We start from the raw sequence: 16,685 nt of genomic DNA, 5'->3' as shown, positions 1-16,685 counted from the left end.
ATAAGAATGTCTCCTTCGTTCTTCGGAAGTGGAAACAAATTGGCGTTGAGATGTGCCCTTATTTGATAACGACATTTTTATACGTTTGTCAGACTACAAGAGAGACCTGTTCATGAATGAAATATATCACTTTTTCAGGTATCGGTTCATTTTGAGCAAGATAAAAAAAAATGTGTCAGTTTACAGACGATGACCAAACGTCTAAAATATCCTCGTGTAGTGTCCAGCAGGTCACGTAGTAACAATATATAGCTTGATAAAATGGCTGCTGCGCGGACATATATAACGCGCGGAAACCTATGACTAGACGATACAACTAACATTTTTAATATACCATTTTATGGCTGAATAAACTACTCAATTGTTCAAATTCAACAGATCATAATTTCAATATTTTTCAGTATTTTTATTATAAAATGTTATGAATATGCATGCACAATTTTGACGACAAGGAGACATCAGTCACATGTAAACAGGGTATAGGACACATCTTAATGTCGTATGTAAACAAGGTAGAGGACACACCAGAAATCAGTACAAAAAAGTTCATTAAACGTTTCATTCGTATAACAGGTAATGTTACAACAAACAATTGTAAAACAGGTAAATAATAACACTTATATATACAATGTAATATCACATATAGCACGAGGGATAACCTTGCAATATCCGATCAGTATCACTTTATCATTTTTGTGATCTGATATTGGTACTTATATACAAAAAAGGAGACAGGTACAACCCAGCAAATTACAGGCCAATATCAATAAACTGCATCACATGTAAACTCACGGAACACATTATAACAAGCGCCACAATGACACATCTAGAGAACAATAACATATTATATTCATTCTTTCCACACACAATGATACAACGGAATCTCTTTCCCAAAGCAGCAGTACAATGCAAAACACTCAAGGACTCCATGGCACACAAACCCTATGCAGCCATTGAAGCTAAAACATACGCCAGCTTTTACCTTTTATCTACACCCTGCACAAGCAAAAACAAAACAAAACTAATCACTGTAAACAACCCCCTTTTTTTTTTAACTCATATTGATATCAGTTAATACTGGCGGTAACCATGTCAGTCAAACCGCTTACTGTTCTGAAACAAAGTCTATCATAGTATAACGCGATGCAAATAGAGCAAATCACCTCCAATGGAAACAATAAGTGTGAAAATAGAAACAAATGTAAATATTTTAAGATGGGATCGGCAGATTTGGATAATAATTTCCATAAATGTTTAAGAAGAGCTCGGCAGATTTTGATAAAATCTTATATAACTGGATCCATAGTCAAATATGATCAACAATAGGTAGCAGAGTACAGTATAAATGGCTTGATCCTAAAATTAAAGGGCATGTATCGGATAAACATTGATAGCGGATTCATCCTGCACAACACACCTACATATATATATATATTTATAAACTATTTTGAACAGGGTTTTTTCGAAGAATGATTTTATTTTCAAAAAGTGATTTCCCCATATTTGGGACTAGTGAAAACCATGGTTACCACATCAAAAACGCCAAAAAATGCAAAATAACATGATTTGTGACCCAAACTATGACCCACGTAAGTAGTATTTTTTTCTTAAAACCTGTCTTAAATTAAATAACACCTACTCGGTAACAGAAATACTCACGTTATAGCATAGGTCGTTCAACAATATTTCACAATATTTATACATGTACTGAGTACAAAAATAGACTATATGAAAAGTTAGGTTTTGTTGTGTAGACACAGATTTGTAAATGGCAAAAATGGAGTCTCAAGCCAAATTCGATTTTTCTTTTCTTTAAATGTGAAGCCCACATAGTCCAATTCATCATGTATATGCCAATTTTAGAGCTGATTTTTTAAAAAGTTTTGATACATGTAATATTACAGGGGTTATTCATTGAACAAAAATATCACCCATGGCCACCGTACGCTACTGTACACTGCTATCATAGTTGTTTCAGACGCAAAATTGTAACTTTTTCAGCAGTTCTACTGATGTCAGAATTATTGTTATTTGAAACAATTTTGGAAATATGCGCGAACTTATTACGGATTATAAAGTTAATGCCCTCTTTAACATGTAATATTAACAAAATCAGTTGATAAATATATATATGTAGCAGTGTATCTGCTCTGGGATCGCTGTGTACTTAAGCACCACAGAAGACATCAGTTCAATTCCAAGATTTATTCTGGGTGTCGAATAAACCCTATAACAACAATATAACAGTACATTAAAACAAATTCTCAAACTTACACTACCTGAACGAGTTATGAACTCGTCCAAATCTAACACGACCGGTTAACGCACTCAGTACAAACACGCTTCACTATACAAGTACTACTAAAGTACAATACCGGATAACCCAGTCGCTATCATACATTACAGAGTCAACGCTCGTACGCTATGAATTACAATACATAATTCACTCTGTTAGTTAGTAATACAATATATATACATATCACGTTGTCGCATTGAAATTGACTCAATTACAGCACTTATGTTTATAAGAAATGCACAAAATTACAAATACTGTAAGTTACACTAAATACACAAATTTATACATTAAAGCAACAACCTACCTCTTCAAAAAGGGAAGAGGGCTTAAGGGACACAACCCGTGGATGACGGTATACCAGGCCACAGAACGAAACGTAGGATCTACAAATTATGTTAAATAATTAGCAAAGATAACAAAAGTTAACTTTCACCAGAATTTAGAAAACAATTATAATGAATGAAATATATCTCAACACACCTCTTCTGAATAATGTAAAAGATAAACGTGAACTCCAAACAACATGAAATTCAAATTACAAAAGATCGATTCACTCACAATTCAACAGAGAGCCTACTAAATATAATTCAACATCGATCTTTACCAGATGATACAATTACAATAATCCTAAAAGATACTTATTTACAATATAGTTAATGTACAACATGATCAGTACTTAAATAATTTCCAAGTACAAAGGATGAAAATGGCCTCTCTCAATAAAACCCAACCATCATCATACAAAGTCCACAGGTGTGTGAATTTACCGCGCGCCTTGCGCAATGCCCACTGGGTATTCAGATAAAAATAGACTCGCCCTTTGACATAGCAAAGAACCGGTTTATAATACATAATAAAATAAGACATACACTTGCGTCACAAAACACCGGACCGGAACTTGCACACTTCTATTAAAAATACAATAAACGGTCTACAAAATTGTACCCTACTACATCTATACACTGAAAAGCTGCACCGTAAATGATTTATTTTGTGGTATAAATGATGTGTATTTGTATGTTGGTTAAGGGCATCTGGTATACCCATTAACCGTCCCAACCCGATTCAGGGTCCCAAGGTCAAGATCATTGTTGCTTATTATAGGTCAACCAAAGGGTAATGTCTTACAGACATTTTCTTGCCTCATAATTGGAAGCAATTCAGAAATCATTGCCACAGAGAAAGTGTAAGTTAGTCTCCAGTAAGTTCATAACAGCATATATCTTCAACATTTAAGAATTGAGCATGTTTCTGATTAAAGTTGTCAAGTACCAGTTAAACCTCATTGTGTCCTATGTGACCAGTTCAAAACAAACTGGAGTATGTTTAAGCCCAGATAGTATTAACTGTTAAAACATTAGGTTGTAGCATTACTGGAAGTAACGTTGATGAAATTTGAAAGTGTTCCATTTCTCAAATTTCTTAACCACACCCCTAAACCACTTTGGTTTATTTTTTACTTCAGGGTCTGGAGAAATAAATTTATTTTCAAGAATAATTTCCGCGGATCAGCAAGGCCTTTAAGGCCAGTTCAGCTGAAACATTGGATTCTATTTCCTTGCTACATTAGGGCAATTATCACAGATATACAAAAAATATACATTTTGCACACGTTTTTGGTTCAACAGATTCAACTAAGGCTTATATACAATTTGCAATTATTATATGTTATCTCGATTGTTTTTATTGGGTAGAACTCATCACTCGAAGTTCTGTAGGAATTATCGTATGCTCCACACATTTCACTTCATCCAGAATAGAATCATACAGTTGTCACCCCTTTTCTGAAGTTTTTTTACCACACATTACAACCACATGTTCTATTTTACAGATGCGTCTCGGTCTCGGCGTTATATCAGGTTTTAACAGTGCTTCTTCGGTCCCATAACCGTTCTTGTTCTCCGGTTTTAACGGGTTCCTTAAGTCACATAGATGTTTGTTTCTACCGTTTTTAACAGTTGTGCCTCAGTCACATAGCCGCCCGTTATATGTGTCTCATTGGCAGATGTTAATTGTTGTCCTGACATCCCGACGTTGATCCTGTTTTCAGGTTTAGATACTACTGTAGCGGTCACATAGCCGTCTGTGTTTGGTGTTAACTGTTGTTCCGAGGTCACATCGTCGTCTGTGTTTGGTGGTAAATCTTGTTCCACGGTCACATCGTCGTCCGTAGTAGGTGTTGACTGTTGTTCCGCGGTCACATAGCCGTCTGTGTTTGGTGTTAAATCTTGTTCCACGGTCACATAGCCGTCTGTGTTTGGTGTTAAATGTTGTTTAGTTGTCGTAATCTCTGGTTTTATCAGTGGTGTTTTTAACAGGTGTTCCTTTGTCATAGAGTCATTGGGTTTATCTGTGGTTTTGTAAGAATATTGGCCTGCTATTAAATACGTCTCCACACTGGAGCCATTGTATCTGAAGTTACTGTCTTTTTCCTGACTGCCACAATACGCTAGGTCAGGACTTGGTGATTCCTCTCTAGAATCTACTGGTATCAGGGGAACCGTTTCGTGCGATTCGCTAGAACTCTGAAGTCTGGAATTACCATCGCTAGGAATACCGATACCGGAATCTCTCTGTTAAGAAAATAATATATACAGTAAGTTTAAATCGTACTTGCCTGAAAACAATACATTTGAATTATGTTTCTGTATCGTAAAGAAGCAAACTAATACATACAAGGCGCTTTTATATGTGTGTGTTTTATGTAATAAGCATGCTGGCACCTAGCCAATTACCAAGCTCGCCGTTGATGAACTAGTGAGCAATTCCAGAGTTATGCCGCATCATCGGAAAAGTTAGTTTGCCAGTAAGTCGATATTTCTCCCCTCTTATTCCTTGACTTCTTTTCATTGCTAAAATAAAGGTTGAGACTAAATCTGAAATACGCTCCTATATCAAAGAACGGCGCGCCAAAACAGATACATCCAGCGTTGTACAGCACGAAAGGCACCTCTGTCGTCACATTGAGAATTGTTTTCAGGCGAATGACATTCGAGAGGACACACGGCCAGACAGGCCAGTTATTACAGCATACAAGAAGAACATTGCTGCTATGAAAGTAATAATTAAGGACGATGGTGCGTTAAATTGTTTCTGAGATAACTCATCAGAATGCAGTACACATCACGTGCTTGATATTAAAGAAGCATTGTGCCTAGTGGATCCCCTATTTGCTGACATCTGAACAAAAGGACAAATGTTTGAAATGTGCTGTAGATATATTTTAAATGTACGATAATTGCGACTTAAAGGGTATGTTCCTGGGGCTATTACTTTGAACCACAGTGGCGGATTAGTAGCAAGCCATGTGTCTTGCCGGTATACCAAGGGAGAACTACCGCACATCGTTTACGTCATGGATAGCGCGATTGCGAAACTACGTTTCTGCTAAGGGGGATACTTCGAAGGATTGTAATAGAAATGGTAAACTGTCGTATTTACCACTTTTGTGTACGTACGCGTCGCTGGTCATTTATGAATGCATACCGTACTAATATGTTATATAGAATTTCAACAATATATAGCTCGTAGCTGTCAGGAAACAGACATAGAGTAACAACATGTCCTGAGCCATGAGAAAGATTTTATTTCTCTCCATAAACCTGATTTAAAATATATCCTCACCCATGGAAGGGATGTGTGACACTGGAATAATGAATTTCACAGTTGTGATAAAGTAGTATCGTTTTTTTGTTTTTTTGTTTTTGTTTTTATTTGAAGATGTCAATTTTGATTCAAGCATATATGTGTATGAAGAAGAAAAATTGCTAAATAATGTTTGCAAATGGATATTCTGTATTGCCTGCCCCTCAGGCCTTTGGGGTGAGTTAGAGTCTTTATGTCCTGCCCCTCCGGCCTTTGGGGTGAGTTAGAGTCTTTATGCCCTGCCCCTCAGGCCTTTTGGGTGAATTAGAGTCTTTATGCCCTGTACCTCAGGCCTTTGGGGTGAGTAAGAGTCTTTATGCCCTGCGCCTCATGCCTTTGGGATGAGTTAGAGTCTCTATGTCCTGCCCTTCAGGCCTTACGAGTGAGTTAGGGGTCTTTATGCCCTGCCCCTCAGGCCTTTGGGGTGAGTTAGAGTCTTTATGCCCTGCCCCTCAGGCCTTTGGGGTGAGTAAGAGTCTTTATGCCCTGCGCCTCAGGCCTTTGGGGTGAGTAAGAGTCTTTATGCCCTGCGCCTCAGGCCTCTGGGATGAGTTAGAGTCTTTATGTCCTGCCCCTCAAGCCTTACGGGTGAGTTAGAGTCTTTATGCCCTGCTCCTCAGGCCTTTGGGGTGATTAAGAGTCTTTATGTCCTGCCCCTCAGGCTTTTGGGTGAGTTAGAGTCTTCATGCCCTGCCCCTCAGGCCTTCGGGTAAGTTAGAGTCTTTATGTCCTGCCCCTCAGGCCTGTGGGGTGAGTTAGAGTCTTTATGCACTGCCCCTCAGGCCTTACGGGTGAGTTAGAGTCTTTATGCACTGCCCCTCATGCCTTTGGGTGAGTTAGAGTCTTAACGCCCTGCCCCTCAGACCTTTGGGGTGAGTTAGAGTCTTTATGCCTTGCGCCTCAGGCCTTTGGGGTGAGTTAGAGTCTTTATGCCCTGCGCCTGAGGCCTTTGGGATGAGTTAGAGTCTTTATGCCCTGCCCCTCAGGTCTTCGGGGTGAGTTAGAGTCTTTATGCCCTGCCCCTCAGGCCTTCGGGGTGAGTTAGAGTCTTTATTTTTATAGTTTCTTACTGCTATCATATTTCCTACAGGTTAATGAAATTCGCAATAAAGCATCTCGGGAAATTGCGAGCCACAAAGAGCATTCGATTTTAGCATCTTGGTCTGAAAAGACTAAATAGATTTTTGCCATCGCCCTTCAGGCCTCTGAGGGGCGAAAGCATTATCGTGTACATATCTGGTTCATCTTTGGTCATGGAAGGCTTCATGCAAAATTTGATTTAAAACAATGTTGTGGTATTTGTGAAGTTAAATATGTGAATGCTTAAGGACGTAAGACGCACGATGCCGACGCACAACAACAGACACAATAGAGGTGATAACGGTCAACATATGTAATTATATAGGTAAACCATATAATATATATAAAAACAAATCCCTAGGATGAAAAAAACACACACGGTTTCTTTCAACGACTAAATAACTTTAACATGTACTTTCTTCTTATTTTCTAATAATCATTTTTAGTGTGCAGGAAAATCAGAATTTTATTTGACAATAAACCGAATTATATGATAAAAACAATATTAGTCAGTGTTATATGATTAACATAAAACATAACATACATGTCTTAAATATTTTATTTTTAATGTTATTTTTAGATATTATAATTTTGTGAGCTTTTAATTCGAATTTGATATGATTTTTAGACCATTCACATTGAGTTCTATTTCAAGGCATTTTGATTTATATATGTATTGTTTTACCGTGAGTAATATCAAGTTATCCAAGTTGAACTTTAAATATTTATTAATTTGCTTGCCAAAGATAAATTCTTTTTTATTAAATCGAAGACCAAGATTTTTAGCAATAATAGTAATTCTTATATTTTCTATCAAATTAGATACCTTTTCACAATCCCATAATATATGTGTTATTGTTTCTGCATGAGATTTATAAAAAGTGCACATATTATTATCTAATTTACCAATTTGAAATAAACATTTGTTTGCGGTTAGGATTCTATGATTTATTCTGAATTGTAACCATTGTAGTTTGGAACTGGTACAGGTATTGAAAGGTATATATTGTTCCACATATCTTCATCAATATTGAAATTTTGATTCCATTTATTTTGGGCGGTGGGTTAAACTTCATTTTTGATTAATATGTTATATATTCCACGAGCCCCTTTCTTACATCTTGAGATTTATGGGTATATTTGGTAGCATAATATTATTTTCTGAATCGAAAATGCTACCGGTATATGGTATAAAGTGGTATATTGGTGATAAATATAATATATTTATATAAAAATCATAACTCGTTGCATACTTCCTTTCCTTCTTTCTAAATGGCCAAAAGTCTCCTTTTTTTTACTTACACCGTCATTAATATCTGGAGGTTGTATTTGTTTCATATCCTTATCCACCATGCTCAAGTATTGACTGAAATGTAAAAAAAATCATTTTAATGTCTTTTTAAAGCATTTGAAATGGATAACGCAATATCATAAAAATGTTAAAAGTAAAACCACTGCTTATTGTGATTTATAAAGACTGCTCCTTGAGGTAGTATCGAGATTCTATTTTTTGTTAACCTTCCTTTGTTGTAAAGTAAACCTACCTGTCTCGCTTTCTTGAAAATAACATAAATATCCCTTCTTGTAATAATCTTCCTCCGTAAAAAATAAACATACTTGGATCCTTTTTCTGGTGAAAACATCTTCATTAACTTCAATTTGGGAGACAAACCCCTCAATTTTGAAAAATATGTTTTTGTAAAACACCTTCATTGAAAAACGATAATATTTCTTTTTTGGTAAATATATGTTAATCTTTCTTTTTATATTTAGCGGATAAAGAAGTTGGCCCTTTCCTTAAACACACGTGTCCCCTTTAACCACTATTGATCTAGTACTACGGATGAGTCTAAAATGGACGAAACGCCATTATGGTGCAGTGTATATATGTATTTATTTATTTTATTTATTCATTTTATAAATTTATTCAAATCTTTTTATTTTTCATTTATTTTGGTTTATTTATTCATTTAATTATTTTTAGCAATTCTGCATCAACTTTATACATTTTAAGTAGATGCTTCATATTTGTTGTGAAATTGTCATAACATTTGATCCTGCATTGTTTTGTACCACACTTGTCTGCCTCTCTTGCAGAACCCTGGTTTACCTTCATTGTAAAACAAGTGCCTCTCTCATTGTTTGCAAGCTTTTTCCTCCCTTTTCTATAATAGCACATGCTTTAATNACACACACACACACACCACCCCCCACACACACACCACACATTTGTGTTGTCTCCTTCTTTTACCAAATGCATTCACATCCTTCACCTAACACTTAAATGTGCCTGACTCCTTTGTTAATTTATTCAAACTATTCCTTGCTGTAAAGTCAACTTTTCATAACTGTCTCTCGCTCCCTCGTATACTCATTTACCTCCCTTTTAGTTCCTTTCGATGCATACCTACCTCGCTTTCCTGCAGCAGCACACCGCCACAACGATGAAAAGCACAACCACGGCAACACTAACAACAGTTATAACCACGTACTTCGTGTAATTTGGTTCCTCTGCAACAGACATACAACCATCTTAATTATACACTGTTCAACATTAAATATTATTAGGTTATAAAGGACTCTGTATATGGAAAGCAAAGTAAAATTGATAATTTATCATTATATTTTATTCTAACGATGTGATATATGTGGTATATTACGAAGCGTTAGTAATGTAATTATTTACAAGTTTACTAGCGTACCTGGTGTGTGTGTTGACATCAGTTACGTTCCTCTGTCATGTAACTTACCATTAATGACGAATGTGCCTGGTCTGGTGGGTATGCTCAACCCCCTTGGGAATTGACTTTGTATCCACCATTCGTATCGTCCGGGGGGCAAGTCTGGCACGAGATAGGACTCACTCGACATCGGCACATTTATCACTGAAACCACAAAATGAACATATATACATAAACACAAAACGTCGCGAAAATTCAATAAATGTTGAGATAAGCTTCAATTATTTACAACAAATACACCGCATATAAATAAACGCATGCAACTCGCATTCGATTGGTAGCAAAACAAATTGTGTTTTAGTAAACATACGACGTGTACAACAAACATGGTTGATACAAACTGTTAAATTAACATAAATAAAAATTCAAATGTACGCCTATTTTTTCTCACTAATACACTCGACCATATATACCCATAAGATACTCGGTTCAACGCCATTTTATTCATAATTGTACAACAAAGAACCAAAACTACGCGCGATACTAAACCTCTACTGTGACGTATCGTACTTGTTCCCAGTGTGACTACTATTCTTTGTTCTTATCACTTGATCTGTGTGTCTATAAGTGTTATATTATTACATCGTTCGTGTTTAAATGATCTCAACGATTGTGTTGTTGAATTTCAGGAATACATGATTGATTTTGTTTGGTTTAGTTTTACTTTGTTTAACGTTCTGTTATTAGCTAATGTCACTCCATGTGTGCAATCCATGTGTCCATGCGTGTATGAGTGATGGAGGCAGGGTATGTTGGTCGCTTTACTCCTTACGATACCGCGGATTTGTTGCGGACTTTATTGTGGTCTCTCACAGAAAAAAACTCGTCAAAGGCACCCAGCACAGTATTCACCCGGTCACATTACACTGTCAACGGCTTGTGATTACCCATATGCTTTTATCAGGAAATGGCAGCTACCATTTGAAGTACTTTGGTATGTCCCGGCCTGGGGAGGGAACCCATTGCCTTTCAACACGAAAGCCAAAAGTAAGGTGCCAAGAAAGGCACTAGGAAACGAAATAGGTTTGAAGTTGAAGAAAGTAGAAAGACGGTAAAAATGTTGCAATGGGGACAGTAGACCAAGTTTCCTCAGCAGAGAACACAGAAACCCGAATTCTACAGGAGGCCCCACATTATTTGCTTTTTACGACATGCAATAGGATACAATATACCTACTCTCTCCTCGAACCTGCAGGATTAAACACCCTAAAGGATAAACGACTCCATATTTACTGAACATTACAACTACACTATGTAAATATGACTTCAATAACGATAATGTTTGAAAACCATAGGTAGCGATTGTTCTAGGTATGAATGTCACATTGTTAGAATTTCTAACAAGCGTTACACTTCAACTTACTACAGTATTGAAGCGGTTGATTCTTTGTTAATTACATTGTTCAATAAATGATCGTTAGTATAGACTTGCTTTAGTTATTTCTTTGTAATTAGGAAGTAAGAGTAGTTTTGATTGGCTAATGAAAGAAGGCATTTCATTGGATGGCTAGGTATATAAATAGAGGTTCCATCAGATGAAAAGCTTCTCTTGCTCTGGCGGTCGAAGAAAAAAAGGAACAACTCTAAAAAGGTAATCAGTGACCAAGCTGTATAAGTTTGGGCCTAGCTGCATAAGCTAGGGTTCCACTGTATTCCTTTATAGTACATGGTTAAAATAAATTGTGTTACAGTATAGTGTACATAGTCACAGGGTATCACAGTACAGGGCGACGTACTGTTGATACAGGGTGACGGATATATTGTGATACAGTTGTTTTAGTTGGCTTTTTGTCTATATTAGTGTTAGAGGTATATTAATGTAAAATATCTACCGGGTGTAGATTAGGTAATAGTTATTTGAGTCAGAAAGACGGCCATTATTTTGTATATATTGCCGGCACTTGTTTGTTACAACAATTACTGGGTCCAAGAACGAACTTGGTAACGAACTGTAGGCACGCATCCGTTACATATATTTTGGTGGCAGCGTAGTGGGATCCAGTCACTGTTGTGATAGTTTTATATATTTATCTATAAAGGCATTATAGTGTGTTGGTAGTTTAATTTTACATTCTTTGAAATAATAGGATCAGTTGTTCACAATGAATGACTTGGACAGCGAGATAAGTGATTTGGAGGAGGAAAAAGCAACGTTAAGGGAAAATAGAATAAGGCTCAAATCACAACCAACCCCTTTGTCCAGTATCGTTAAACAGGTAGAAGGTGATAGACATAGGGACTCTGGTTTAGGAACTACACGGCGTTCTAGTGATATTGTTGGTCATAAAGATACTAGGGGAGATGTTACAGACCGGCGTCCATCAGTAAGGTTTGATGATACTCCCATGCACACCCGTACTCCTGATGAAATTGGACGTATGTCTCAGAGACGCAGTGAAAGAAACAGGGATATTGTACATGAGAGGGATCAGAACTACGGAGAGACTTGCTATAGTCCGAGGAGGGTGACACATGATATTCCCATGATAGAAGGACATGATTTCAACGATGAACGTGTTACTGTGCGGCAAAAGAAATCAAATTACCAGGATCAGGGGATGTATGATGAAGCTTTAGCTACGATGCAGAAGCCAATGTCTAATTATATGAAACCGGCAACATATGATGGGACAGGGTCCTGGCTGGATTATCAGGCACATTTTGAGGCATGCAGTAAAATCAATCGTTGGACCGAGTCACAAAAAGGGTTATATCTTGCTGCATCATTGAGGGGACATGCACAGACAGTGCTAGGGAATATGTCAAAGGACGAGCCAGGTCAATATACACTATTGACAGCAGCACTGGAGGCGCGGTTTGCTCCGACAAACCAAACGGAGTTGTATCGCTCAATGCTAAAGGAAAAGAGATTAGGCCCATCAGAGACAATTCCTGAATTAGGCGAAGGAATCAAACGATTGACATATCTGGCGTACCCTACAGTAACGAGAGATGTTGCAGAGATGATGGCTAAGGATCACTTCATTGACGCTTTACCAGATTTCGATATGAGACTGAGAATTAAGCAGTCAAGACCAAAGACTTTGAACGAGGCTGTTGGATTAGCAGTTGAGATAGAGTCGTTCTGTAAGGTGGAAAGGGACAGAAGGGACGAAAAGAAGTATGTTAGGTCTGCCTCTGGTGAGAACGTTTATCACGATACCAGTCAAGGGAATAAGGCTATGGAGAATCTGACAACCATGCTTGGGTCCCTACAAAAGTCTATTAAGAAACTTGAAGAAGAAATGCATGATTTAAAAGCAACGAAGAGAGATACACAGGGAAATAGTAAAAAGGACCAAAACAAGCAACCATATGATGCACAGAAAGGACGCTACAGTATACAGTGTTACTTCTGTAAGGAAGAGGGTCACATGAAAAGGAAATGTCCCAAGTATTTGGCAATGATAGCAAAGGACACGACAGATAAAACATCAAACGCCAGTCACTTGAAATGTGTACAAGGATGTAAAGGTGCAGAGGCAGGACTTTTTGTACACTTGGATATCAATGGAGTTCAGGCAAAATTCCTGATAGACACAGGTGCTACTGTGTCATTAGTATCAAAGCAAACATACAAAGCTATCAATGACCGGAACCGGCTAGATCTTCAACCAATGACGCGGGATATACTTGGAGCCAATGACCTACCCTTGGCAGTAGTAGGGAAAGGAAGTTTTCGCATAACTATAGACTATTACAGTTGTGAGTGTACAGCGGTTGTGGTTGACATGCAGCTAGATGGAATCATAGGCTTAGACTTCCTGAAAGAAAGCAAAAGCATTATTGATTGTGCGCAAGGAAAGATGAGAATTGGTCGGAATGACAGTTCATTATCATGGCAAGGTAATTTGGGATGCTACCGAGTCAGTATGAAGGAGACGCTCAGTATAGCGCCAAGATCAGAGATAATTTGTGAGGGAATAGTGCAAGTTCCTGACAATGAACAACTTCGTGGTGAAGCCTGTATCATGGAGTCTTGTGAGAAGTTTACGAAGACAGGAAAGGCTCTGGTAGCTCGGGCCGTTGTCAAGGCACAGAAGACTGTTCCTGTACGCTTACTCAATCCATCGGATCATGCTGTGAAAGTGTATCGTGCTACACACATTGGACAAATCAGTCCAGCTGAGAGAGTACTTGACCAGGACGTGGTTGATGATACATGCTGTTTTAAATATCAAGATTTACCAGAACATCTTGTGCAACTCTACAATGAAGTTAGAAAGGACTTGGCTCCAGAGCAGGCAGAGCAGGTCAAGCAACTCTTATTGAGGTCACAGGATTTGTTTGCCAAATCAGACGATGATTTGGGAAGAACGAGTATGGTGAAGCATACAATAGATACTCAGAATACAAGGCCTATTAAACAACCCCCAAGGCGATTTCCACACCATGCAGCAGAGGAAGTTAATCAGCAGGTCCAAAGTATGTTAGACAGAGGAATTATAGAACCATCGTCTAGTCCGTGGGCATCGGGCGTAGTCTTGGTACAGAAGAAAGACGGCAGTTTAAGGTTCTGTGTGGACTATCGTGCCCTGAACAAGGTAACGATAAAGGACGCATACCCATTGCCCCGGGTAGATGAATCACTGGACAGATTGTCGGGAGCAAAGTGGTTCTCAACACTGGACTTATTTTCGGGATACTGGCAGGTTGAAATGGACGAAGCAGATAAGCAAAAGACTGCATTTGTAACCAGAAGTGGGTTTTACCATTTCAACGTGATGCCGTTTGGACTTTGCAACAGTCCAGCGACATTTGAACGCCTGATGGAGACAGTGCTGGCTAAGCTTCATTGGGAAATATGCCTGGTGTACATTGATGACATCATTGTTTTAGGGAAAACGTTTCATGAAGCAATAGTCAACTTGGAAAAAGTGTTCGACAGACTACGTCAGGCAGGACTAAAACTCAAGGCCAAGAAATGTCATCTATTTAGAAAACAAGTGTTATTCCTGGGTTACATTGTTTCAGGAGATGGCATATCAACAGACCCAGAAAAGGTGAAAGCAGTGAAAGAATGGCCACTGCCTGTGACGCAGACAGATATGAGGTCATTTATTGGACTTTGTAGCTACTATAGACGTTTCATTCACAGGTTTGCCGAGATCGCAAAACCACTTCACCAGCTGACAGAGAAGGGAACATCTTTCACTTGGACAGACAGATGCCAAATTGCATTCGATACGCTTAAGAAATGTTTGATCACAGCACCAATCTTAGCCTACCCTGATTTTACCAAACCATTCATCTTGGACACAGATGCGAGTCAATTTGCTATTGGTGGAGTCTTGTCCCAGTGTATTGATGGCAAGGAGAACGTGATATCTTACAGTAGTAGAGCACTTACCAAGTCAGAAAGGAAATACTGCGTAACCCGGAAGGAGTTACTAGCAATGGTATATTGTATCAAGCAGTATCGACCATATCTCTACAAACATAAGTGCATAGTGAGAACTGACCATAGTGCACTCAAGTGGCTAATGAGATTCAAAGAACCAGAAGGACAGTTAGCTCGTTGGCTCGAGGTCATTTCAACATATGATATAGAAATCCAGCACAGAGCAGGGAAGTTGCACCGAAACGCAGACGCAATGAGTAGGATTCCCTGTCACCAGTGTGGATTCTATGAAGATTGGGAACGTGACCAAGGGGAGGGACCACTTCCTGTACGAACGATCAAGAAGGATGGTAACCCAAAAGTGAATATTGACAAACAAGATGAAGATACAAGTACATTGAAAGAAAAGCAGGAGGCCGATAGCGATCTGAAATTAGTAACTGAATGGGTAAAGAGCGGGAAAAAGCCAAATCCAGGTTCGGTAAAGCCTCTGAGCAATGTGGTAAAATCCCTTGTTGCACAATGGGATCAATTGACTATTGACAACGGTTTACTGTGCAGACGTTGGGTAAACCCTTCAAAACACAAAAAGAGTCAAATAGTTGTACCATATCAGGAAAGACGAACCATGCTGAACATGTGTCACGACACGAGAACTAGTGGGCATCTAGGAGTGCACAAAACACTGAGTCGTGTGAGACAGAAGTTCTACTGGCCTGGCTTGCAAAGAGATGTTCGACAGTATATTGCTGGGTGCAAACATTGTGTATGTAGGAAAGAATGTGCAAAACGACGAGCACCTATGCAAATAGAGCCTACAGGATATCCCATGGAAAGATTGGCGTCTGACATACTCGGACCATTACCGGAAACAAAGGACGGAAACAGATATATTTTGGTAGTAAGTGATTACTTTTCCAAGTGGACAGAAGCTTTTGCCATGCGAAATATGGAGGCCAGTACAGTTGCTGCACTCATCGTGGAAGAGGTTGTTGTTCGTTTTGGTGTACCAAACGCCATACACTCGGATCAGGGGCGACAATATGAAAGCAAACTGTTTCAAGAGATGTGTCTTTTGCTTGGCACCAAGAAAACGAGAACTACGCCATATCACCCGAAATCGGACGGTATGGTAGAAAGATTCAATCGGACTCTTGCAAGCATGCTTTGTGCCTATGTTGATGAGTGTCAGGATGACTGGGATGTTCACATACCTTACGTTATGATGGCGTACCGGTCAACAGAACAGGAAAGTACAGGGTTTACTCCAAACATGCTTATGTTAGGGAGAGAGGTTTCTACCCCAGTTGATCTGTTCTATGATCTCCCTAACGAGTCTAAACCAGTTTTGCAAAGTCAATGGGCTTGGGAACTTAGAGAGAGGTTGGTTTCGGCTCATAGGTTAGCCAGAGAAAACTTGGAGGGGGCGATGTTGAGACAGAAACATTACCATGACCTGAAACTAAAATGGGATAGTTACGAGACGGGGGAGTTGGTCTATGTGTTTTTCCCTCAAAAGAAGGTTGGCAGGTCATCAAAGCTGATGAGTTTTTGGCAAGGTCCTTTCAAGGTAGTTGAAAAA

General features: G+C 38.6%; 1 protein-coding gene across 2 annotated transcripts in view; it reads right to left on the bottom strand.

Annotated features, from left to right (window-relative positions):
- Window positions 1-2,978: 2,978 nt before the first annotated feature.
- LOC110459037 overlaps window positions 2,979-16,685 on the bottom strand; it is a 65,887-nt gene continuing 52,180 nt past the window's right edge. For both annotated transcript variants that reach the window (XM_021511067.1, XM_021511068.1), the window contains 4 exons: window positions 9,772-9,906; window positions 9,433-9,532; window positions 8,324-8,387; window positions 2,979-4,869 (listed from right to left, as the gene is read on the bottom strand). In XM_021511067.1, the coding sequence (XP_021366742.1) occupies window positions 4,216-4,869; window positions 8,324-8,387; window positions 9,433-9,532; window positions 9,772-9,906 (953 nt within the window). In that variant the 3' untranslated portion in view covers window positions 2,979-4,215. The remainder of the gene's footprint in view (window positions 4,870-8,323; window positions 8,388-9,432; window positions 9,533-9,771; window positions 9,907-16,685) is intronic.

Source organism: Mizuhopecten yessoensis, unplaced genomic scaffold (assembly GCF_002113885.1).
Source record: "Mizuhopecten yessoensis strain PY_sf001 unplaced genomic scaffold, ASM211388v2 scaffold9945, whole genome shotgun sequence".
In the NCBI taxonomy this organism is placed as follows: domain Eukaryota; kingdom Metazoa; phylum Mollusca; class Bivalvia; order Pectinida; family Pectinidae; genus Mizuhopecten; species Mizuhopecten yessoensis.
Note: the sequence above shows the minus strand (reverse complement) of the source record. Positions and strands in the feature narration are given on the sequence as shown.